This window comes from Taudactylus pleione, unplaced genomic scaffold, assembly GCF_031769625.1.
Source record: "Taudactylus pleione unplaced genomic scaffold, aTauple2 ptg000861l, whole genome shotgun sequence".
NCBI classification, from domain to species: Eukaryota; Metazoa; Chordata; class Amphibia; order Anura; family Myobatrachidae; genus Taudactylus; species Taudactylus pleione.
The window spans coordinates 303,250-329,200 of NW_028285263.1; the positions used below are offsets into that span (position 1 = coordinate 303,250).

Consider the following 25,951-nt stretch of genomic DNA (forward strand, 5'->3'; position numbering starts at 1 on the left):
TCCTGCAGCTAATACAGTGACTGCAGCTCTCCCCATCCTGCTGCTAATGCAGTGACTGCAGCTCTCCCCATCCTGCTGCTAATACAGTGACTGCAGCTCTCCCCATCCTGCTGCTAATACAGTGACTGCAGCTCTCCCCATCCTCCGGCTAATACAGTGACTACAGCTCTCCCCATCCTCCGGCTAATACAGTGACTACAGCTCTCCCCATCCTCCGGCTAATACAGTGACTACAGTTCTTCCCTTCCTGCTGCTAATACAGTGACTGCAGCTCTCCCCATCCTCCGGCTAATACAGTGACTGCAGCTCTCCCCATCCTGCTGCTAATACAGTGACTGCAGTTCTCCCTGTCCTGCTGCTAATGCAGTGACTGCAGCTCTCCTCATCCTGCTGCTAATGCAGTGACTGCAGCTCTCCCCATCCTGCTGCTAATACAGTGACTGCAGCTCTCCCCATCCTGCTGCTAATGCAGTGACTGCAGCTCTCCCCATCCTGCTGCTAATACAGTGACTACAGCTCTCCCCATCCTGCTGCTAATACAGTGACTGCAGCTCTCTCCATCCTGCTGCTAATACAGTGACTACAGCTCTCTCCATCCTGCTGCTAATACAGTGACTGCAGCTCTCCCCATCCTCCAGCTAATACAGTGACTACAGCTCTCCCCATCTTGCTGCTAATGCAGAGACTGCAGCTCTCCCCATCCTTCTGCTAATATAGTAACTGCAGCTCTCCCCATCCTCTGGCTAATACAGTGAATGCAGCTCTCCCCATCCTCTGGCTAATACAGTGAATGCAGCTCTCCCCATCCTGCTGCTAATACAGTGACTGCAGCTCTCCCCATCCTGCTGGTAATATAGTGACTACAGCTCTCCCCATCCTGCTGCTAATACAGTGACTACAGCTCTCCCCATCCTGCTGCTAATACAGTGACTACAGCTCTCCCCATCCTGCTGCTAATACAGTGACTACAGATCTCACCGACCTGCTGCTAATACAGTGACTGCAGCTCTCCCCATCCTGCTGCCAATACAGTGACTGCAGCTCTCACCATCCTCCGGCTAATACAGTGACTGCAGCTCTCCCCATCCTGCTGCTAATACAGTGACTGCAGCTCTCCCCATCCTGCTGCTAATACAGTGACTGCAGCTCTCCCCATCCTCCGGCTAATACAGTGACTACAGTTCTCCCCATCCTGCTGCTAATACAGTGACTGCAGCTCTCACCATCCTGCTGCTAATAAAGTGACTGCAGCTCTCCCCATCCTGCTGCTAATACAGTGACTACAGCTCTCCCCATCCTGCTGCTAATACAGTGACTGCAGCTCTCTCCATCCTGCTGCTAATACAGTGACTGCAGCTCTCCCCATCCTGCTGCTAATATAGTGACTGCAGCTCTCCCCATCCTCTGGCTAATACAGTGAATGCAGCTCTCCCCATCCTGCTGCTAATACAGTGACTGCAGCTCTCCCCATCCTGCTGGTAATATAGTGACTACAGCTCTCCCCATCCTGCTGCTAATACAGTGACTACAGATCTCACTGACCTGCTGCTAATACAGTGACTGCAGCTCTCCCCATCCTGCTGCCAATACAGTGACTGCAGCTCTCACCATGCTCCGGCTAATACAGTGACTGCAGCTCTCCCCATCCTGCTGCTAATACAGTGACTGCAGCTCTCCCCATCCTGCTGCTAATACAGTGACTACAGCTCTCCCCATCCTGCTGCTAATACAGTGACTACAGATCTCACTGACCTGCTGCTAATACAGTGACTGCAGCTCTCCCCATCCTGCTGCCAATACAGTGACTGCAGCTCTCACCATCCTCCGGCTAATACAGTGACTGCAGCTCTCCCCATCCTGCTGCTAATACAGTGACTGCAGCTCTCCCCATCCTGCTGCTAATACAGTGACTGCAGCTCTCCCCATCCTCCGGCTAATACAGTGACTGCAGTTCTCCCCATCCTGCTGCTAATGCAGTGACTGCAGCTCTCCCCATCCTGCTGCTAATATAGTGACTGCAGCTCTCCCCATCCTCTGGCTAATACAGTGAATGCAGCTCTCCCCATCCTGCTGCTAATACAGTGACTGCAGCTCTCCCCATCCTGCTGGTAATATAGTGACTACAGCTCTCCCCATCCTGCTGCTAATACAGTGACTACAGATCTCACTGACCTGCTGCTAATACAGTGACTGCAGCTCTCCCCATCCTGCTGCCAATACAGTGACTGCAGCTCTCACCATCCTCCGGCTAATACAGTGACTGCAGCTCTCCCCATCCTGCTGCTAATACAGTGACTGCAGCTCTCCCCATCCTGCTGCTAATACAGTGACTACAGCTCTCCCCATCCTGCTGCTAATACAGTGACTACAGATCTCACTGACCTGCTGCTAATACAGTGACTGCAGCTCTCCCCATCCTGCTGCCAATACAGTGACTGCAGCTCTCACCATCCTCCGGCTAATACAGTGACTGCAGCTCTCCCCATCCTGCTGCTAATACAGTGACTGCAGCTCTCCCCATCCTGCTGCTAATACAGTGACTGCAGCTCTCCCCATCCTCCGGCTAATACAGTGACTGCAGTTCTCCCCATCCTGCTGCTAATACAGTGACTGCAGCTCTCACCATCCTGCTGCTAATACAGTGACTGCAGCTCTCCCCATCCTGCTGCTAATACAGTGACTACAGCTCTTCCCATCCTGCTGCTAATACAGTGACTACAGCTCTCACCATCCTGCTGCTAATACAGTGACTGCAGCTCTCCCCATCCTGCTGCTAATACAGTGACTGCAGCTCTCCCCATTCTCCGGCTAATACAGTGACTACAGCTCTCCCCATCCTGCTGCTAATGCAGTGACTGCAGCTCTCCCCATCCTGCTGCTAATGCAGTGACTGCAGCTCTCCCCATCCTGCTGCTAATACAGTGACTGCAGCTATCCCCATCCTGCTGCTAATGCAGTGACTGCAGCTCTCCCCATCCTGCTGCCAATACAGGGACTGCAGCTCTCCCCATCCTGCTGCCAATACAGTGACTGCAGCTCTCACCATCCTCCGGCTAATACAGTGACTGCAGCTCTCCCCATCCTGCTGCTAATACAGTGACTGCAGCTCTCCCCATCCTGCTGCTAATACAGTGACTGCAGCTCTCCCCATCCTCCGGCTAATACAGTGACTACAGTTCTCCCCATCCTGCTGCTAATACAGTGACTGCAGCTCTCACCATCCTGCTGCTAATACAGTGACTGCAGCTCTCCCCATCCTGCTGCTAATACAGTGACTACAGCTCTTCCCATCCTGCTGCTAATACAGTGACTACAGCTCTCCCCATCCTGCTGCTAATACAGTGACTGCAGCTCTCCCCATCCTGCTGCTAATACAGTGACTGCAGCTCTCCCCATTCTCCGGCTAATACAGTGACTACAGCTCTCCCCATCCTGCTGCTAATGCAGTGACTGCAGCTCTCCCCATCCTGCTGCTAATGCAGTGACTGCAGCTCTCCCCATCCTGCTGCTAATACAGTGACTGCAGCTATCCCCATCCTGCTGCTAATGCAGTGACTGCAGCTCTCCCCATCCTGCTGCTAATACAGTGACTGCAGCTATCCCCATTCTCCGGCTAATACAGTGACTGCAGCGCTCCCCATCCTGCTGCTAATACAGTGACTGCAGCTCTCCCCGTCCTGCTGCTAATGCAGTGACTGCAGCTCTCCCCGTCCTGCTGCTAATGCAGTGACTGCAGCTCTCCCCGTCCTGCTGCTAATGCAGTGACTGCAGCTCTCCCCATCCTGCTGCTAATGCAGTGACTGCAGCTCTCCCCATCCTGCTGCTAATACAGTGACTACAGCTCTCTCCATCCTGCTGCTAATACAGTGACTGCAGCTCCCTCCATCCTGCTGCTAATACAGTGACTACAGCTCTCTCCATCCTGCTGCTAATACAGTGACTGCAGCTCTCCCCATCCTCCAGCTAATACAGTGACTACAGCTCTCCCCATCTTGCTGCTAATGCAGTGACTGCAGCTCTCCCCATCCTGCTGCTAATGCAGTGACTACAGCTCTCTCCATCCTGCTGCTAATACAGTGACTGCAGCTCTCCCCATCCTGCTGCTAATACAGTGACTGCAGCTCTCCCCATCCTGCAGCTAATACAGTGACTGCAGCTCTCCCCATCCTGCTGCTAATGCAGTGACTGCAGCTCTCCCCATCCTGCTGCTAATACAGTGACTGCAGCTCTCCCCATCCTGCTGATAATACAGTGACTGCAGCTATCCCCATCCTGCTGCTAATGCAGTGACTGCAGCTCTCCCCATGCTGCTGCCAATACAGTGACTGCAGCTCTCCCCATCCTCCGGCTAATACAGTGACTGCAGTTCTCCCCATCCTGCTGCTAATACAGTGACTGCAGCTCTCACCATCCTGCTGCTAATACAGTGACTGCAGCTCTCCCCATCCTGCTGCTAATACAGTGACTACAGCTCTTCCCATCCTGCTGCTAATACAGTGACTACAGCTCTCCCCATCCTGCTGCTAATACAGTGACTGCAGCTCTCCCCATCCTGCTGCTAATACAGTGACTGCAGCTCTCCCCATTCTCCGGCTAATACAGTGACTACAGCTCTCCCCATCCTGCTGCTAATGCAGTGACTGCAGCTCTCCCCATCCTGCTGCTAATGCAGTGACTGCAGCTCTCCCCATCCTGCTGCTAATACAGTGACTGCAGCTATCCCCATCCTGCTGCTAATGCAGTGACTGCAGCTCTCCCCATCCTGCTGCCAATACAGTGACTGCAGCTCTCCCCATCCTGCTGCCAATACAGTGACTGCAGCTCTCACCATCCTCCGGCTAATACAGTGACTGCAGCTCTCCCCATCCTGCTGCTAATACAGTGACTGCAGCTCTCCCCATCCTGCTGCTAATACAGTGACTGCAGCTCTCCCCATCCTCCGGCTAATACAGTGACTACAGTTCTCCCCATCCTGCTGCTAATACAGTGACTGCAGCTCTCACCATCCTGCTGCTAATACAGTGACTGCAGCTCTCCCCATCCTGCTGCTAATACAGTGACTACAGCTCTTCCCATCCTGCTGCTAATACAGTGACTACAGCTCTCCCCATCCTGCTGCTAATACAGTGACTGCAGCTCTCCCCATCCTGCTGCTAATACAGTGACTGCAGCTCTCCCCATTCTCCGGCTAATACAGTGACTACAGCTCTCCCCATCCTGCTGCTAATGCAGTGACTGCAGCTCTCCCCATCCTGCTGCTAATGCAGTGACTGCAGCTCTCCCCATCCTGCTGCTAATACAGTGACTGCAGCTATCCCCATCCTGCTGCTAATGCAGTGACTGCAGCTCTCCCCATCCTGCTGCTAATACAGTGACTGCAGCTATCCCCATCCTCCAGCTAATACAGTGACTGCAGCTCTCCCCATCCTGCTGCTAATACAGTGACTGCAGCTCTCCCTGTCCTGCTGCTAATGCAGTGACTGCAGCTCTCCCCGTCCTGCTGCTAATGCAGTGACTGCAGCTCTCCCCATCCTGCTGCTAATGCAGTGACTGCAGCTCTCCCCATCCTGCTGCTAATGCAGTGACTGCAGCTCTCCCCATCCTGCTGCTAATACAGTGACTACAGCTCTCTCCATCCTGCTGCTAATACAGTGACTGCAGCTCCCTCCATCCTGCTGCTAATACAGTGACTACAGCTCTCTCCATCCTGCTGCTAATACAGTGACTGCAGCTCTCCCCATCCTCCAGCTAATACAGTGACTACAGCTCTCCCCATCTTGCTGCTAATGCAGTGACTGCAGCTCTCCCCATCCTGCTGCTAATGCAGTGACTACAGCTCTCTCCATCCTGCTGCTAATACAGTGACTGCAGCTCTCCCCATCCTGCTGCTAATACAGTGACTGCAGCTCTCCCCATCCTGCAGCTAATACAGTGACTGCAGCTCTCCCCATCCTGCTGCTAATGCAGTGACTGCAGCTCTCCCCATCCTGCTGCTAATACAGTGACTGCAGCTCTCCCCATCCTGCTGCTAATACAGTGACTGCAGCTCTCCCCATCCTCCGGCTAATACAGTGACTACAGCTCTCCCCATCCTCCGGCTAATACAGTGACTACAGTTCTTCCCTTCCTGCTGCTAATACAGTGACTGCAGCTCTCCCCATCCTCCGGCTAATACAGTGACTGCAGCTCTCCCCATCCTGCTGCTAATACAGTGACTGCAGTTCTCCCTGTCCTGCTGCTAATGCAGTGACTGCAGCTCTCCTCATCCTGCTGCTAATGCAGTGACTGCAGCTCTCCCCATCCTGCTGCTAATACAGTGACTGCAGCTCTCCCCATCCTGCTGCTAATGCAGTGACTGCAGCTCTCCCCATCCTGCTGCTAATACAGTGACTACAGCTCTCCCCATCCTGCTGCTAATACAGTGACTGCAGCTCTCTCCATCCTGCTGCTAATACAGTGACTACAGCTCTCTCCATCCTGCTGCTAATACAGTGACTGCAGCTCTCCCCATCCTCCAGCTAATACAGTGACTACAGCTCTCCCCATCTTGCTGCTAATGCAGTGACTGCAGCTCTCCCCATCCTGCTGCTAATATAGTAACTGCAGCTCTCCCCATCCTCTGGCTAATACAGTGAATGCAGCTCTCCCCATCCTGCTGCTAAAACAGTGACTGCAGCTCTCTCCATCCTGCTGCTAATACAGTGACTGCAGCTCTCCCCATCCTGCTGCTAATATAGTAACTGCAGCTCTCCCCATCCTCTGGCTAATACAGTGAATGCAGCTCTCCCCATCCTGCTGCTAATACAGTGACTGCAGCTCTCCCCATCCTGCTGGTAATATAGTGACTACAGCTCTCCCCATCCTGCTGCTAATACAGTGACTACAGCTCTCCCCATCCTGCTGCTAATACAGTGACTACAGCTCTCCCCATCCTGCTGCTAATACAGTGACTACAGATCTCACCGACCTGCTGCCAATACAGTGACTGCAGCTCTCCCCATCCTGCTGCCAATACAGTGACTGCAGCTCTCCCCATCCTCCGGCTAATACAGTGACTGCAGCTCTCCCCATCCTGCTGCTAATACAGTGACTGCAGCTCTCCCCATCCTGCTGCTAATACAGTGACTGCAGCTCTCCCCATCCTCCGGCTAATACAGTGACTACAGTTCTCCCCATCCTGCTGCTAATACAGTGACTGCAGCTCTCACCATCCTGCTGCTAATAAAGTGACTGCAGCTCTCCCCATCCTGCTGCTAATACAGTGACTACAGCTCTCCCCATCCTGCTGCTAATACAGTGACTGCAGCTCTCTCCATCCTGCTGCTAATACAGTGACTGCAGCTCTCCCCATCCTGCTGCTAATATAGTGACTGCAGCTCTCCCCATCCTCTGGCTAATACAGTGAATGCAGCTCTCCCCATCCTGCTGCTAATACAGTGACTGCAGCTCTCCCCATCCTGCTGGTAATATAGTGACTACAGCTCTCCCCATCCTGCTGCTAATACAGTGACTACAGCTCTCCCCATCCTGCTGCTAATACAGTGACTACAGCTCTCCCCATCCTGCTGCTAATACAGTGACTACAGCTATCCCCATCCTGCTGCTAATACAGTGACTACAGCTCTCCCCATCCTGCTGCTAATACAGTGACTACAGATCTCACTGACCTGCTGCTAATACAGTGACTGCAGCTCTCCCCATCCTGCTGCCAATACAGTGACTGCAGCTCTCACCATCCTCCGGCTAATACAGTGACTGCAGCTCTCCCCATCCTGCTGCTAATACAGTGACTGCAGCTCTCCCCATCCTGCTGCTAATGCAGTGACTGCAGCTCTCCCCATCCTGCTGCTAATACAGTGACTGCAGCTCTCCCCATCCTGCTGCTAATACAGTGACTGCAGCTCTCCCCATCCTCCGGCTAATACAGTGACTACAGCTCTCCCCATCCTCCGGCTAATACAGTGACTACAGCTCTCCCCATCCTCCGGCTAATACAGTGACTACAGTTCTTCCCTTCCTGCTGCTAATACAGTGACTGCAGCTCTCCCCATCCTCCGGCTAATACAGTGACTGCAGCTCTCCCCATCCTGCTGCTAATACAGTGACTGCAGTTCTCCCTGTCCTGCTGCTAATGCAGTGACTGCAGCTCTCCTCATCCTGCTGCTAATGCAGTGACTGCAGCTCTCCCCATCCTGCTGCTAATGCAGTGACTGCAGCTCTCCCCATCCTGCTGCTAATACAGTGACTGCAGCTCTCCCCATCCTGCTGCTACTGCAGTGACTGCAGCTCTCCCCATCCTGCTGCTAATACAGTGACTACAGCTCTCCCCATCCTGCTGCTAATACAGTGACTGCAGCTCTCTCCATCCTGCTGCTAATACAGTGACTACACCTCTCTCCATCCTGCTGCTAATACAGTGACTGCAGCTCTCCCCATCCTCCAGCTAATACAGTGACTACAGCTCTCCCCATCCTGCTGCTAATACAGTGACTGCAGCTCTCCCCATCCTGCTGGTAATATAGTGACTACAGCTCTCCCCATCCTGCTGCTAATACAGTGACTACAGCTCTCCCCATCCTGCTGCTAATACAGTGACTACAGCTCTCCCCATCCTGCTGCTAATACAGTGACTACAGCTATCCCCATCCTGCTGCTAATACAGTGACTACAGCTCTCCCCATCCTGCTGCTAATACAGTGACTACAGATCTCACTGACCTGCTGCTAATACAGTGACTGCAGCTCTCCCCATCCTGCTGCCAATACAGTGACTGCAGCTCTCACCATCCTCCGGCTAATACAGTGACTGCAGCTCTCCCCATCCTGCTGCTAATACAGTGACTGCAGCTCTCCCCATCCTGCTGCTAATTCAGTGACTGCAGCTCTCCCCATCCTCCGGCTAATACAGTGACTACAGTTCTCCCCATCCTGCTGCTAATACAGTGACTACAGCTCTCTCCATCCTGCTGCTAATACAGTGACTGCAGCTCCCTCCATCCTGCTGCTAATACAGTGACTACAGCTCTCTCCATCCTGCTGCTAATACAGTGACTGCAGCTCTCCCCATCCTCCAGCTAATACAGTGACTACAGCTCTCCCCATCTTGCTGCTAATGCAGTGACTGCAGCTCTCCCCATCCTGCTGCTAATGCAGTGACTACAGCTCTCTCCATCCTGCTGCTAATACAGTGACTGCAGCTCTCCCCATCCTGCTGCTAATACAGTGACTGCAGCTCTCCCCATCCTGCAGCTAATACAGTGACTGCAGCTCTCCCCATCCTGCTGCTAATGCAGTGACTGCAGCTCTCCCCATCCTGCTGCTAATACAGTGACTGCAGCTCTCCCCATCCTGCTGCTAATACAGTGACTGCAGCTATCCCCATCCTGCTGCTAATGCAGTGACTGCAGCTCTCCCCATGCTGCTGCCAATACAGTGACTGCAGCTCTCCCCATCCTCCGGCTAATACAGTGACTGCAGTTCTCCCCATCCTGCTGCTAATACAGTGACTGCAGCTCTCACCATCCTGCTGCTAATACAGTGACTGCAGCTCTCCCCATCCTGCTGCTAATACAGTGACTACAGCTCTTCCCATCCTGCTGCTAATACAGTGACTACAGTTCTCCCCATCCTGCTGCTAATACAGTGACTGCAGCTCTCCCCATCCTGCTGCTAATACAGTGACTGCAGCTCTCCCCATTCTCCGGCTAATACAGTGACTACAGCTCTCCCCATCCTGCTGCTAATGCAGTGACTGCAGCTCTCCCCATCCTGCTGCTAATGCAGTGACTGCAGCTCTCCCCATCCTGCTGCTAATACAGTGACTGCAGCTATCCCCATCCTGCTGCTAATGCAGTGACTGCAGCTCTCCCCATCCTGCTGCCAATACAGTGACTGCAGCTCTCCCCATCCTGCTGCCAATACAGTGACTGCAGCTCTCACCATCCTCCGGCTAATACAGTGACTGCAGCTCTCCCCATCCTGCTGCTAATACAGTGACTGCAGCTCTCCCCATCCTGCTGCTAATACAGTGACTGCAGCTCTCCCCATCCTCCGGCTAATACAGTGACTACAGTTCTCCCCATCCTGCTGCTAATACAGTGACTGCAGCTCTCACCATCCTGCTGCTAATACAGTGACTGCAGCTCTCCCCATCCTGCTGCTAATACAGTGACTACAGCTCTTCCCATCCTGCTGCTAATACAGTGACTACAGCTCTCCCCATCCTGCTGCTAATACAGTGACTGCAGCTCTCCCCATCCTGCTGCTAATACAGTGACTGCAGCTCTCCCCATTCTCCGGCTAATACAGTGACTACAGCTCTCCCCATCCTGCTGCTAATGCAGTGACTGCAGCTCTCCCCATCCTGCTGCTAATGCAGTGACTGCAGCTCTCCCCATCCTGCTGCTAATACAGTGACTGCAGCTATCCCCATCCTGCTGCTAATGCAGTGACTGCAGCTCTCCCCATCCTGCTGCTAATACAGTGACTGCAGCTATCCCCATCCTCCAGCTAATACAGTGACTGCAGCTCTCCCCATCCTGCTGCTAATACAGTGACTGCAGCTCTCCCTGTCCTGCTGCTAATGCAGTGACTGCAGCTCTCCCCGTCCTGCTGCTAATGCAGTGACTGCAGCTCTCCCCATCCTGCTGCTAATGCAGTGACTGCAGCTCTCCCCATCCTGCTGCTAATGCAGTGACTGCAGCTCTCCCCATCCTGCTGCTAATACAGTGACTACAGCTCTCTCCATCCTGCTGCTAATACAGTGACTGCAGCTCCCTCCATCCTGCTGCTAATACAGTGACTACAGCTCTCTCCATCCTGCTGCTAATACAGTGACTGCAGCTCTCCCCATCCTCCAGCTAATACAGTGACTACAGCTCTCCCCATCTTGCTGCTAATGCAGTGACTGCAGCTCTCCCCATCCTGCTGCTAATGCAGTGACTACAGCTCTCTCCATGCTGCTGCTAATACAGTGACTGCAGCTCTCCCCATCCTGCTGCTAATACAGTGACTGCAGCTCTCCCCATCCTGCAGCTAATACAGTGACTGCAGCTCTCCCCATCCTGCTGCTAATGCAGTGACTGCAGCTCTCCCCATCCTGCTGCTAATACAGTGACTGCAGCTCTCCCCATCCTGCTGCTAATACAGTGACTGCAGCTCTCCCCATCCTCCGGCTAATACAGTGACTACAGCTCTCCCCATCCTCCGGCTAATACAGTGACTACAGTTCTTCCCTTCCTGCTGCTAATACAGTGACTGCAGCTCTCCCCATCCTCCGGCTAATACAGTGACTGCAGCTCTCCCCATCCTGCTGCTAATACAGTGACTGCAGTTCTCCCTGTCCTGCTGCTAATGCAGTGACTGCAGCTCTCCTCATCCTGCTGCTAATGCAGTGACTGCAGCTCTCCCCATCCTGCTGCTAATACAGTGACTGCAGCTCTCCCCATCCTGCTGCTAATGCAGTGACTGCAGCTCTCCCCATCCTGCTGCTAATACAGTGACTACAGCTCTCCCCATCCTGCTGCTAATACAGTGACTGCAGCTCTCTCCATCCTGCTGCTAATACAGTGACTACAGCTCTCTCCATCCTGCTGCTAATACAGTGACTGCAGCTCTCCCCATCCTCCAGCTAATACAGTGACTACAGCTCTCCCCATCTTGCTGCTAATGCAGTGACTGCAGCTCTCCCCATCCTGCTGCTAATATAGTAACTGCAGCTCTCCCCATCCTCTGGCTAATACAGTGAATGCAGCTCTCCCCATCCTGCTGCTAAAACAGTGACTGCAGCTCTCTCCATCCTGCTGCTAATACAGTGACTGCAGCTCTCCCCATCCTGCTGCTAATATAGTAACTGCAGCTCTCCCCATCCTCTGGCTAATACAGTGAATGCAGCTCTCCCCATCCTGCTGCTAATACAGTGACTGCAGCTCTCCCCATCCTGCTGGTAATATAGTGACTACAGCTCTCCCCATCCTGCTGCTAATACAGTGACTACAGCTCTCCCCATCCTGCTGCTAATACAGTGACTACAGCTCTCCCCATCCTGCTGCTAATACAGTGACTACTGCTCTCCCCATCCTGCTGCTAATACAGTGACTACAGATCTCACCGACCTGCTGCCAATACAGTGACTGCAGCTCTCCCCATCCTGCTGCCAATACAGTGACTGCAGCTCTCCCCATCCTCCGGCTAATACAGTGACTGCAGCTCTCCCCATCCTGCTGCTAATACAGTGACTGCAGCTCTCCCCATCCTGCTGCTAATACAGTGACTGCAGCTCTCCCCATCCTCCGGCTAATACAGTGACTACAGTTCTCCCCATCCTGCTGCTAATACAGTGACTGCAGCTCTCACCATCCTGCTGCTAATAAAGTGACTGCAGCTCTCCCCATCCTGCTGCTAATACAGTGACTACAGCTCTCCCCATCCTGCTGCTAATACAGTGACTGCAGCTCTCTCCATCCTGCTGCTAATACAGTGACTGCAGCTCTCCCCATCCTGCTGCTAATATAGTGACTGCAGCTCTCCCCATCCTCTGGCTAATACAGTGAATGCAGCTCTCCCCATCCTGCTGCTAATACAGTGACTGCAGCTCTCCCCATCCTGCTGGTAATATAGTGACTACAGCTCTCCCCATCCTGCTGCTAATACAGTGACTACAGCTCTCCCCATCCTGCTGCTAATACAGTGACTACAGCTCTCCCCATCCTGCTGCTAATACAGTGACTACAGCTATCCCCATCCTGCTGCTAATACAGTGACTACAGCTCTCCCCATCCTGCTGCTAATACAGTGACTACAGATCTCACTGACCTGCTGCTAATACAGTGACTGCAGCTCTCCCCATCCTGCTGCCAATACAGTGACTGCAGCTCTCACCATCCTCCGGCTAATACAGTGACTGCAGCTCTCCCCATCCTGCTGCTAATACAGTGACTGCAGCTCTCCCCATCCTGCTGCTAATGCAGTGACTGCAGCTCTCCCCATCCTGCTGCTAATACAGTGACTGCAGCTCTCCCCATCCTGCTGCTAATACAGTGACTGCAGCTCTCCCCATCCTCCGGCTAATACAGTGACTACAGCTCTCCCCATCCTCCGGCTAATACAGTGACTACAGCTCTCCCCATCCTCCGGCTAATACAGTGACTACAGTTCTTCCCTTCCTGCTGCTAATACAGTGACTGCAGCTCTCCCCATCCTCCGGCTAATACAGTGACTGCAGCTCTCCCCATCCTGCTGCTAATACAGTGACTGCAGTTCTCCCTGTCCTGCTGCTAATGCAGTGACTGCAGCTCTCCTCATCCTGCTGCTAATGCAGTGACTGCAGCTCTCCCCATCCTGCTGCTAATGCAGTGACTGCAGCTCTCCCCATCCTGCTGCTAATACAGTGACTGCAGCTCTCCCCATCCTGCTGCTACTGCAGTGACTGCAGCTCTCCCCATCCTGCTGCTAATACAGTGACTACAGCTCTCCCCATCCTGCTGCTAATACAGTGACTGCAGCTCTCTCCATCCTGCTGCTAATACAGTGACTACACCTCTCTCCATCCTGCTGCTAATACAGTGACTGCAGCTCTCCCCATCCTCCAGCTAATACAGTGACTACAGCTCTCCCCATCCTGCTGCTAATACAGTGACTGCAGCTCTCCCCATCCTGCTGGTAATATAGTGACTACAGCTCTCCCCATCCTGCTGCTAATACAGTGACTACAGCTCTCCCCATCCTGCTGCTAATACAGTGACTACAGCTCTCCCCATCCTGCTGCTAATACAGTGACTACAGCTATCCCCATCCTGCTGCTAATACAGTGACTACAGCTCTCCCCATCCTGCTGCTAATACAGTGACTACAGATCTCACTGACCTGCTGCTAATACAGTGACTGCAGCTCTCCCCATCCTGCTGCCAATACAGTGACTGCAGCTCTCACCATCCTCCGGCTAATACAGTGACTGCAGCTCTCCCCATCCTGCTGCTAATACAGTGACTGCAGCTCTCCCCATCCTGCTGCTAATTCAGTGACTGCAGCTCTCCCCATCCTCCGGCTAATACAGTGACTACAGTTCTCCCCATCCTGCTGCTAATACAGTGACTGCAGCTCTCACCATCCTGCTGCTAATACAGTGACTGCAGCTCTCCCCATCCTGCTGCTAATACAGTGACTACAGCTCTTCCCATCCTGCTGCTAATACAGTGACTACATCTCTCCCCATCCTGCTGCTAATACAGTGACTGCAGCTCTCCCCATCCTGCTGCTAATACAGTGACTGCAGCTCTCCCCATTCTCCGGGTAATACAGTGACTACAGCTCTCCCCATCCTGCTGCTAATGCAGTGACTGCAGCTCTCCCCATCCTGCTGCTAATACAGTGACTGCAGCTCTCCCCATCCTGCTGCTAATACAGTGACTGCAGCTCTCCCCATCCTGCTGCTAATGCAGTGACTGCAGCTCTCCCCATCCTGCTGCTAATACAGTGACTGCAGCTATCCCCATCCTCCGGCTAATACAGTGACTGGAGCTCTCCCCATCCTGCTGCTAATACAGTGACTGCAGCTCTCCCCGTCCTGCTGCTAATGCAGTGACTGCAGCTCTCCCCATCCTCCTGCTAATGCAGTGACTGCAGCTCTCCCCATCCTGCTGCTAATGCAGTGACTGCAGCTCTCCCCATCCTGCTGCTAATACAGTGACTACAGCTCTCTCCATCCTGCTGCTAATACAGTGACTGCAGCTCTCTCCATCCTGCTGCTAATACAGTGACTACAGCTCTCTCCATCCTGCTGCTAATACAGTGACTGCAGCTCTCCCCATCCTCCAGCTAATACAGTGACTACAGCTCTCCCCATCTTGCTGCTAATGCAGTGACTGCAGCTCTCCCCATCCTGCTGCTAATGCAGTGACTACAGCTCTCTCCATCCTGCTGCTAATACAGTGACTGCAGCTCTCCCCATCCTGCTGCTAATACAGTGACTGCAGCTCTCCCCATCCTGCTGCTAATACAGTGACTGCAGCTCTCCCCATCCTGCTGCTAATGCAGTGACTGCAGCTCTCCCCATCCTGCTGCTAATACAGTGACTGCAGCTCTCCCCATCCTGCTGCTAATACAGTGACTACAGCTCTCCCCATCCTCCGGCTAATACAGTGACTACAGCTCTCCCCATCCTCCGGCTAATACAGTGACTACAGCTCTCCCCATCCTCCGGCTAATACAGTGACTACAGTTCTTCCCTTCCAGCTGCTAATACAGTGACTGCAGCTCTCCCCATCCTCCGGCTAATACAGTGACTGCAGCTCTCCCCATCCTGCGGCTAATACAGTGACTGCAGCTCTCCCTGTCCTGCTGCTAATGCAGTGACTGCAGCTCTCCTCGTCCTGCTGCTAATGCAGTGACTGCAGCTCTCCCCATCCTGCTGCTAATACAGTGACTGCAGCTCTCCCCATCCTGCTGCTAATGCAGTGACTGCAGCTCTCCCCATCCTGCTGCTAATACAGTGACTACAGCTCTCCCCATCCTGCTGCTAATACAGTGACTGCAGCTCTCTCCATCCTGCTGCTAATACAGTGACTACAGCTCTCTCCATCCTGCTGCTAATACAGTGACTGCAGCTCTCCCCATCCTCCAGCTAATACAGTGACTACAGCTCTCCCCATCTTGCTGCTAATGCAGTGACTGCAGCTCTCCCCATCCTGCTGCTAATGCAGTGACTACAGCTCTCCCCATCCTGCTGCTAATACAGTGACTGCAGCTCTCCCCATCCTGCTGCTAATGCAGTGACTGCAGCTCTCCCCATCCTGCTGCTAATACAGTGACTGCAGCTCTCCCCTTCCTGCTGCTAATACAGTGACTGCAGCTCTCCCCATCCTCCGGCTAATACAGTGACTGCAGCTCTCCCCATCCTGCTGCTAATACAGTGACTGCAGCTCTCCCTGTCCTGCTGCTAATGCAGTGACTGCAGCTCTCCTCGTCCTGCTGCTAATGCAGTGACTGCAGCTCTCCCCATCCTGCTGCTAATACAGTGACTGCAGCTCTCCCCATCCTGCTGCTAATGCAGTGACTGCAGCTCTCCCCATCCTGCTGCTAATACAGTGACTACAGCTCTCCCCATCCTGCTGCTAATACAGTGACTGCAGCTCTCTCCATCCTGCTGCTAATACAGTGACTACAGCTCTCTCCATCCTGCTGCTAATACAGTGACTGCAGCTCTCCCCATCCTCCAGCTAATACAGTGACTACAGCTCTCCCCATCTTGCTGCTAATGCAGTGACTGCAGCTCTCCCCATCCTGCTGCTAATGCAGTGACTACAGCTCTCCCCATCCTGCTGCTAATACAGTGACTGCAGCTCTCCCCATCCTGCTGCTAATGCAGTGACTGCAGCTCTCCCCATCCTGCTGCTAATACAGTGACTGCAGCTCTCCCCATCCTGCTGCTAATACAGTGACTACAGCTCTCCCCATCCTCCGGCTAATACAGTGACTACAGCTCTCCCCATCCTCCGGCTATTACAGTGACTACAGCTCTCCCCATCCTCCGGCTAATACAGTGACTACAGTTCTTCCCTTCCTGCTGCTAATACAGTGACTGCAGCTCTCCCCATTCTGCTGCTAATACAGTGACTACTGCTCTCCCCATCCTGCTGCTAATACAGTGACTGCAGCTCTCCCCATCCTGCTGCTAATGCAGTGACTACAGCTCTCCCCATCCTGCTGCTAATATAGTGACTACAGCTCTCCCCATCCTCCGGCTAATACAGTGACTACAGCTCTCCCCATCCTCCGGCTAATACAGTGACTGCAGCTCTCCCCATCCTGCTGCTAATATAGTGACTGCAGCTCTCCCCATCCTGCTGCTAATATAGTGACTACAGCTCTCCCCATCCTCCGTCTAATACAGTGACTGCAGCTCTCCCCATCCTGCTGCTAGTACAGTGACTGCAGCTCTCCCCATCCTGCTGCTAAAACAGTGACTTCAGGAGCAGGACCCAGGGCCTACTATGGAGGGAGGAGGGCGAGGAGGAGTGAGGAGATTATCATTAATGTTTATACAGCGCAACAAGGGTTCCGTAGCGCCAAACAAGGGGAAAACCACCGACAATATGTTACATAGGTGCAGACTAATACAAACAAGCTGTTTCCCATATATACATAATTTTAGTGTGTCATCAACATTATCACGTAGAGGGTCCTGCTCGTGTGAGTTTACAATCTAAAGAGAGGAGATTAAATCTTCGTATTTGCCGCCATTTCATTTGCGCTGCCTGAGGTGAGAGTCTCGCCTGGCTGCACAGTGGTAAGGACAGAGTGTAAAGGTGGGTACACGCCGGGTAGATATGGCTGCAGACTGTGGGGAGCATATGTTTTGCAATATCCATCATGATTGACGTCGGAACTTGGTGGGCATTGACAGGCGCCCGCCCAGTTGAGCTGTCAATCAATGCCGGCCCGTGCAGGGCTAGTGTATGGGCGGTTGGCTGATCGCCCGTACACAGGGCCTGATTCAGACCCGCTCGCTAGGCTGCGTTCGCACATAGCCTGCTGATGTTTGCAATCTGCGCTTGCATATAAGACGCAGTGCGCGTGCGCGAACCAGTCCATGCGATCGCGAAGCACTCGCACCCTGTACACCGCCCCTCCGCTAGAATGAGTGACCGGACGAGCCGTTTGTGGGTGGTAACGGGGTGGTCGATGGAAACGGAGGTGTGTGGTGGTGCGAACGCAGGCGTGTCTGTGTATCTTAACGCCGTTTCAGGGGCGTCCATAATTAAGACGCAGCGTCAGCATACACGTCACATGGCTGAATTACACACAGCAGCGCTCGCAGTGCTTGCGGTAGTGTGTGGTCAGCCACAAGTGCTACGTATGGCTCCGATGTTACTCGATGTTACCAATTGTTTCATACACTTCCTGGAGATGACGTGTGTCACTAAGGGAAAGTGGGTGTCTTGTGACAGGCTGGTGGGCGTCTAAATACACACCGTGATCGCACGGCAAGACATAGTGGGCGTGCTTATGTCTTTCAAGCGATCGCGGGATTTGTATACTTTGGCTGGTGACGGCTGCGTGCGAACGCATCCTAGCGAATGGGTCTGAATTAGGCACCAATATATCTGCAACACAGCCCACGCGATATGTCTGTGATCCACGTCGTTCACAGACATATCACTAGTACACCCTGGCCGACACACACGGTATATTCAATTGAATGGCTGATATGTCAGCCAGTGTGCACCCAGCATAAGTGGAGGGTATAAAAGCTCAGACTAGTTTCTAATTAAATGTTGACAGTGGATCCTGCTTCATGCAAAGAGAAGCAGCAACAAAACAGCACTCGTGAGCTCTGAATTGAACCCATAAATCAGTAGATTATTAATTGGGGATATTAAATAAATAAATGACTTCAGTTCTCCCTACTCCCGACTCTTCGTGAATAAGCCGACTGTGGGGAAGGTGAACTGTATTTTGCTGCGGAGCCCCCGGTGAGATCGCAGAGTGATTCCTCGCTCAGCCTTCTGTCCCCATAGGAGATGTATCAGATACAGATAATTGAAGGCTCCAGTACAGCCACTTCTTCCAGCGGGCTCTGCATCATTAATAATAAATCCGGGGCCCCAGCAGTGAGGCTGCAGGAATTATACACAGAGCTACAATAGGAATTTATGCCGAATGATTTCCCTGTAGTGCCCGCTGGGCAGGCGGGTGAGACGTAAATGGGTTTTCTGTGCCAGGGCGCTGGGCGAGGGGCGTGTAAAGATTTAGAGAGGATTTACAGGTAATAAGACAAAGTAATTGGAACATTTACAGAACTGAGAGGCTCTAAGTTTATTCAAAGCAATAACTTCCACACATAAATATACACTGACGGCCGGGTCAGAAGGTTCCAGACTGGAGGCCACGTACATGTTACCTGGAAGGAGAAACGAATATCTGTGTCTCTTATGTGGTCTGTGCAGTTTGCTCCCCGTGTGCAGAGGAGGAAATATACCGTACAAACCCCCGATATACCTCCACCACCCAGGTGCGCTTTTATATCCCAGAGCAGTGAGACAGCAGCTGCTACAGTCACCGCTTTATGTAATTATAGGCCGGCGACCTTATGCAGGCTGGCACGTTATTAATAATGGGCCTGATTCGTTACGGATCAGGCGATTGTTGTGTTCTGCGCATGCATAGCAGTGCGTGACCTGGTTACTGCGATCGGGAGCGCGATGGCGGAGACTATGCAGACCCATCGCAGAGTTATTGACAGGAAATGCCGTTTGTGGGAGGTGAATTATCCTCTGCGATGTGGTACGCAGCCCGAGTGCTCACTGCGTGCGCTGAGGTTACTAATTCCTGAGGTCAGAGCCGGTGTGGGTGAGGCTGCGATGGTACTCACTGTTACCAATGGTTTTGCAGTCTTGCTAAACATTACGGATGTGTGTAAGGTACGGTGGGCGTCCTCATGTAGTGCTGCGATGATATAGTGATCGCAATGGATTAGCATATCTTCGCAGCCAGACTGCGTGCGTAATCCTGTGATCGCAGTTGCAATCTGTAGTGAACAGGGCAGGCTCGAAGCATTTTCGACCAGTGCAGTCGAACAGGGGCGCCACCCTGTAGAAGGCGCACCCCTCACAACATCTCGATTGGGCCGAAGTGTCCCGCGGGTGGTTTAGTCGGGAGGTTGGGCACCCCCACCACCGCAGCTGTGTGGCGGTGCCGGACCCCGGAGTAGCTGAATGTATGCTGCGTGCATGTGCGCAGCATCGATTCAGTGCCGGGAGAGGACTGGGGGAAGCCCAGCTAGTGACAGAGTGCTGGGCTTGCCCCCAGCCTGACGTTACACGGGAGGCGTGACATGCGGGCACGCCCCCAAATAATGTCATGTAGGAGGCGTAGCCTATGCTAATGAGGTCATGCCCCCATTTTCGGTCGCACGCGGCTAGGGGGCGACAACTACCCATGCTGCACAGGGCGCGGCTACCCCTGGTGCCGGCCCTGGTAGTGAATCAGGCCCAATGTACTTTAATCAGCCAACTGACAATTCTCTGGGGGAGATGTACCAAGCCTTGGTGAGAGATAAAGTGGAAAAGTTGCCCAGAGCTACCAGTCAGCTTCTCACGGTCAGTTATCTAGCACAGTCTATGGAATGACAGTTATATAGCGCAGTCTATGGAATGAACAGTTATCTAGCACAGTCTATGGAATGAACAGTTATCTAGCACAGTCCATGGAATGACAGTTATCTAGCACAGTCTATGGAATGACAGTTATCTAGCACAGTCTATGGAATGACAGTTATCTAGCACAGTCTATGGAATGACAGTTATCTAGCACAGTCTATGGAATGAACAGTTATCTAGCACAGTCTATGGAATGAACAGTTATCTAGCACAGTCCATGGAATGACAGTTATCTAGCACAGTCTATGGAATGACAGTTATCTAGCACAGTCTATGGAATGACAGTTATTTAGCACAGTCTATGGAATGACAGTTATCTAGCACAGTCTATGGAATGACAGTTATGAAGCTGATCAGTTGCTATAAACAACTTCTCCATGACAGTTAGAAGCTGATCAGTTGCTATGAGCAACTTCTCCACTTTATCTCTCACCAAGTTAGATAAATCTCCAGGTCGGCTTCCCGCAGTCTGACTTTTGCAGACAGGCTGGGCGGTAACAGCGGTGCCAATGGCTGAGGCCAGCATGGAGAAATAAGTAACAAACTCGCTGCAGAAACAGCCGATCCCAAAATCATCTCTGTCCATGACCCTTCACTGATACTTCAATAGCAGTAAAAGTTAAGGTCTGTCCACTAGACCAGGGATGGGGAACCTCAGGCCCGGGGGCCGTATCAGGCCCGCGGAATCATTTGGTCTGGCCCTCTGAGCTTTTTTTTTTGCTAGCCTCATCTGGCTAACAGGGTGCCTAGAATGGTGCCCTGCAGCCAGAATCTATGTAGAGGTGATGGTCACACCGCTGCCCTTACAGCTCCCCGGAGCATCCTCAGGATGATCCAGGCATTGCTGTAATCACCGGTGATTGTGGCCCTGCCCCGTGTGATGTCACACGGAGGGGGTGTGGCCTGCACCGGGCCCACAAATAATATTATATATATATCAAATTGGCCCTCGGCAGAAAAAAGGTTCCCCACCCCTGCACTAGACGATTAAGTTGAGCGATTGTACGATAATGTAATCGTTCATAAATAGTTTTTAAATCATTTGCAAAAATGTCTGAAACGACCAGCGATGCGCACTCCCACTGTTCATTTAGACATCTCTCATTGGGCAAACATGCTGGACAACCTGACGATAACATCAGGCTGAGCATGTTAGGAGATGTTTGATTGTGCCAGCACTGAGTGACTGCTCGTAGGCTCATCACAGACTGACAAACGTCTGCACGATTACAATGTCATAATTGTGCAGTCTACTGCCTGTCTTCTAGTGGATGGGCACCTTTAGAGTGGGCTTCACGCAGGCGGGGCAGATCTTCGCTACTCTGGGGTGCAGGAACAAACGCCATCTAAAGTTGGCGAATGCTCCCGCATTCAAGTTCCGAAAAAATTGTATTTTCGCAGCTTGATGAATTTGGTTCCCATACCAGTGTATGGGGACACTGGGTCACGTCGGGCATGGAAAGTAAGCAGGAGATATCAGTAATGTTACCTTTATAATGAGTGGCCTTGATACTTAATTTCTACAAATGTAGGTGAATATGTTAGTTTGCGCCTGCTTTTGTACACATTAATTGATGTTGAATAGACCCCTAAGGGCTCTGGGGGTCATTCAGACCCGCTCGCGAGCGCAGGATGCTCGCAAGCGGGTCGATGTTCCCCCAATGCGCATGACGGAGCTCCGTCATGCGCATGCGCGAGACCCGAATAACGACGGCCAAGCCGTCATTATGGGTCTCGCACTAAAGGGGGCGTGCTGTCGATGGTGGGCGTGCCGGGGGCGTGGTTGCCAGACGGAGGGGTTCCCATGGGAACGCCTACCGTCTGAGTCCGGCCCCACTGACATCACTAGAGCCAAAATCACTCCAGGGCTTGCGGCAACGAGACCCTACCACAAGGGTCTCGTCGCAAGCCCCATGGTCGCGATGGTCTTGACCATCGCGACCATCTTTTTGGCCGCTCGCATATGCTGTGGGTGGTCACCCACAGCTATGCGAGCGGCCAGGAGGACGCTCCATTTTAAGGTAGGAGGGCACTGATTCAGAGCGAGCGCTCTGGTCAATAGTGATGATGTTACCCAGAATATTACCAGGCAACATCATCACGATTTTTTATCAATTGTTAAAACTTATGGCTGCTATTCAGCAATACTTCCTACAGAGACTGCGGTCGCGGTAACACGCCGTCCCTGCGATGTCCCAGAAGCCATTGTTATCTGTTTCCAAAAACAATCCCTTCTGTCTCTGCTCCTGCACGTGCTCAGTAATGCGCTCGGGATCAGTCTCCGTCCCTGCTTTGCGGTGACCGCGGACGGGTAAGTGCAACTCCAGCCTGTCCAAATAGATTGACATGTATACAGGCTTTATACTAGTCTGTATACTTGTATATTTATGTGCTCTTATATTTAAAATGTATATATACATGTTAAATATAAAAGCACATAAATATAAATACTGTATATACTAATATAAAGCCTGGATACACATGTCAATCTATTTAGGCAGGTGTGACATGCTGTAATTGGACTTACCTGGCGGCGGTCACCGGGAAGCAGGGACAGAGACTGGGCGGAGTTACACGATGCTGCAGGGACTTATGGGAAAACTTCCCTCTGTCCCTGCACTTTTCGGGGAATTTAATGTAATTTCTTCATATGACGCTATTCTGAGATGACGTTATATAAAGTAATGATTTTTTGAGTAATTTTACAGTTTTTCTTTTGCTGAACAGCGAAAAGCGTTAAAGCACTGTAGGGATCAATGGCTGATCCCTACAGTGCTGTACTCTGCCAGATGGGAATTAATGGAGGAGATAATTGCCTTATCTCCTCCATTATCCCATTGCTGATTAGGAGATTGACATCAAAAATACGGAAATCATAGTTTCTCCCCCCCCCCCCTCCCTTCTCCCTAAGCTGGAGCTGTTCGTGATGCCCATCTCAGTATTTACTTATCCCTGAGATGGGCCCTCTTCTGTGCCTGCGTCCTGGTGACTGCCTCTTAATAAATAGCCACAGATAAAATCCCAAATCACAGTGATATGAGGCGATATGGAAAGTTTGTTTTTGAGGCTACACCACTATTTTTGATAAATAGTGAACTAAGGGAGGACGAGTCTTGGAAAAAGTCTACTTGTTTGTATGTATTGAGTAGCTTGCATTTGTGACTAACGGCAGCACTGGTTTTATCTTCCTGTTTGTAGAGGACCTCATGAATAAACCCGAGGTGAAAGGCATCAAGTACCTGTTCTTGGTGGGTGGGTTTGCCGAGTCTCCGGTGTTGCAGAATGCCGTCCAGTCAGCTTTCAGTGAGGTCTGCCGGGTCATCATCCCTCAAGATGTTGGTTTAACTATACTCAAAGGAGCGGTTCTGTTTGGCCTGGACCCCACTATCGTGAGAGTGAGGCGCTCACCCCTGACCTACGGTGTCGGCGTCCTTAACAAGTTTGTGGAAGGAAAGCACCCGAAAGAAAAACTCCTTGTAAAGGAGGGAAAGAACTGGTGCACAGATATCTTCGACAAGTTTGTGTCTGTGGACCAGTCGGTGGCCCTCGGAGACATCGTCCAGCGAAGCTACTGCCCAGCCCGACTTGGGCAACGCAAAATCATCATCAACATTTACTGTTCTTCTACAGATGACGTGGTGCACATTACCGATCCCGGGGTCAGAAAGTGTGGGACCATAAACCTGGACTTGCCCGACATCAACGAGACCAACGGGAAGACGCTTCGCCGAGAGATTAAGGCCAGCATGCAGTTTGGAGACACGGAGATCAAAGTAACCGCCATGGATGTCAAAACCTCAAAGACTGTCCGAGCTGCCATTGATTTCCTTTCCAACTGACGGCCAATCTCACCTGAGACGGAACTTGCAGCACTTGAGGACAACTGACATATCGCTGGCTGCTGGAATCCGGCAGTGCGTCTGACACACAGACTTACATCTCATTAAGTAATATTAATATTACTAACCCATCCAAGGCGACACATAGCTATTACTGTCACCCTAATATATTGCTCAATTCCCGCAACCCCACCTCAACACACGTGTAGTAAACGCTGTTACAATAAATGAAGTTTTGCACGTTTTTACAAGGTGGAGACAATACGTGTGCAATGGTAATATAGCTTTAATCCTCAAGTCGGGCATCAAAAATGTTTCTCAGGACTATATTGCTGACCTTGTGTGTTACTTCAGTATAGAAGTCAGTAGTTTGTCTTATGAGATAAAAATGGCGCGGTTCTTTGACTAACCTGAGCACACAACTGCGCACAACGCATTTCAGTTTGGAGAATGGCGCCTGCTTTCCTGCCTCGCAAGGTTCATGGCACTGTGCAATGATTTGTGGGATTCTCAGTGTAGATGGAAGCGGTGTGCATTGATGGGAAAATAGAAAACTTTCACTCAAACTCCAACGTCTATTTTTTTTTTTTAATTCTTTCCAAATATTTCTGCACATTGGAACCGTGAGACATGAAAGCGAGGGATTGAGGAAGAGTCTTTATTGCTTTGTCACTGTTATATTTTAGTGTCTTTATTAACTTTAATTTACAGAATAGGGCATACCTAGAGAGTGTAAAATGCGTTGAGCTGAATCCATTCTTCACCCCCTGCCAGTACATTAATACTCAACTTGCGTCCCATGGGGGTGAACGGTCCATGGCTACGTGTGCCACTTGATTGGCTTGTGTCCTACCTGGACTCAGCTCGTAACTTGCACAAGACCCCAAAATGAATCGTGTTTCTTAACAAGTGGCCTCAATAACTGGTTAATATCGGCTGAAGGACGCCGGTTGTCCTGCAATTAATGACCATTCCCATGCACAGCCCCTTTGTACTTTTATATACATTCCATATATTAGACCAACGAAGGCAAATTCACAAGCACAATTTTCTGTGAATTATTTGGTGTAAATATTTGATACCTCCAATTTGCCACTTTTTATCCTCGGAAATGTTTCTGTACACTTCACACGTTCTCCGCTTTCTAGGATTCCACACACTGTACCCGTATCACTTATAATGTAGAAATAACTTTCTACAATGGTTATATAAACTACTGAGGTCCGTGCACATCTCACAAACGTCCAAGATTCGCGCTTGTCGCCCCCTGTAACCGCTCATTCGTTACTCTCTTCTACCTAACCCCAGGCACATTCAGTCTGCGTATAACCATCCCTAACCAACCCCTGCCCATGCCAGTGTATTACTGGGGATATCTAATAGGAAAATGTACTCAAAGTTTATTTTTTTACTTGTAACCAAATATTTACCTGTCAGATGTTTTGTATTATTGGTTCTTTGTACTATGTACGGAATGTATTCCCTGAATGAAATAAACCTCTATTATACTTCATGTTGTCTACAAAGGAGGGTTCATGGTACACACTGTGGTGTCATCTGTAACGTCAGGAATGGGTATGTAATGCCGGCTGGCGGGGTGCCTCCTCTCACAGTACCGACAGCGGCATACCGATGGTTGGTATCCCGACAGGGGGCGGCCAAGTATATTTACCCTCCCCCTAACCCTCCCGTCTTGTAGCCTATTACCCTCTTTGTTAGTTCCTAAACCTAAAGATGTGATATGCACCTTGCGATGTGACTTGCGATCTGAAGGCCGAAATATCGGGTGGTCCCCACACATGGAGCGATCGGGTGGACGACAGCCCGATATGCCGGCACCCTCCTCCCCCACCCACATAGCGCTACATGGGACCGTACATCGCATCCCCAGATCAAGTGAACATGCAGTAAGATCTGGAGGTGCGATGTGCCACCTCACGGGAGCGCGCACAGGGCC

At 51.6% G+C, this 25,951-nt stretch overlaps 1 protein-coding gene across 4 annotated transcripts in view; it reads left to right on the forward strand.

The window, feature by feature from the left end:
* The window catches only part of HSPA12B (heat shock protein family A (Hsp70) member 12B), a 263,670-nt gene extending 238,150 nt beyond the window's left edge, over positions 1 to 25,520 (forward strand). For all 4 annotated transcript variants that reach the window (XM_088458888.1, XM_088458891.1, XM_088458889.1 and 1 more), the window contains one exon: positions 23,354 to 25,520. In XM_088458888.1, the coding sequence (XP_088315014.1) occupies positions 23,354 to 23,994 (641 nt within the window). In that variant the 3' untranslated portion in view covers positions 23,995 to 25,520. The remainder of the gene's footprint in view (positions 1 to 23,353) is intronic.
* The last annotated feature ends 431 nt before the right edge of the window (positions 25,521 to 25,951 follow it).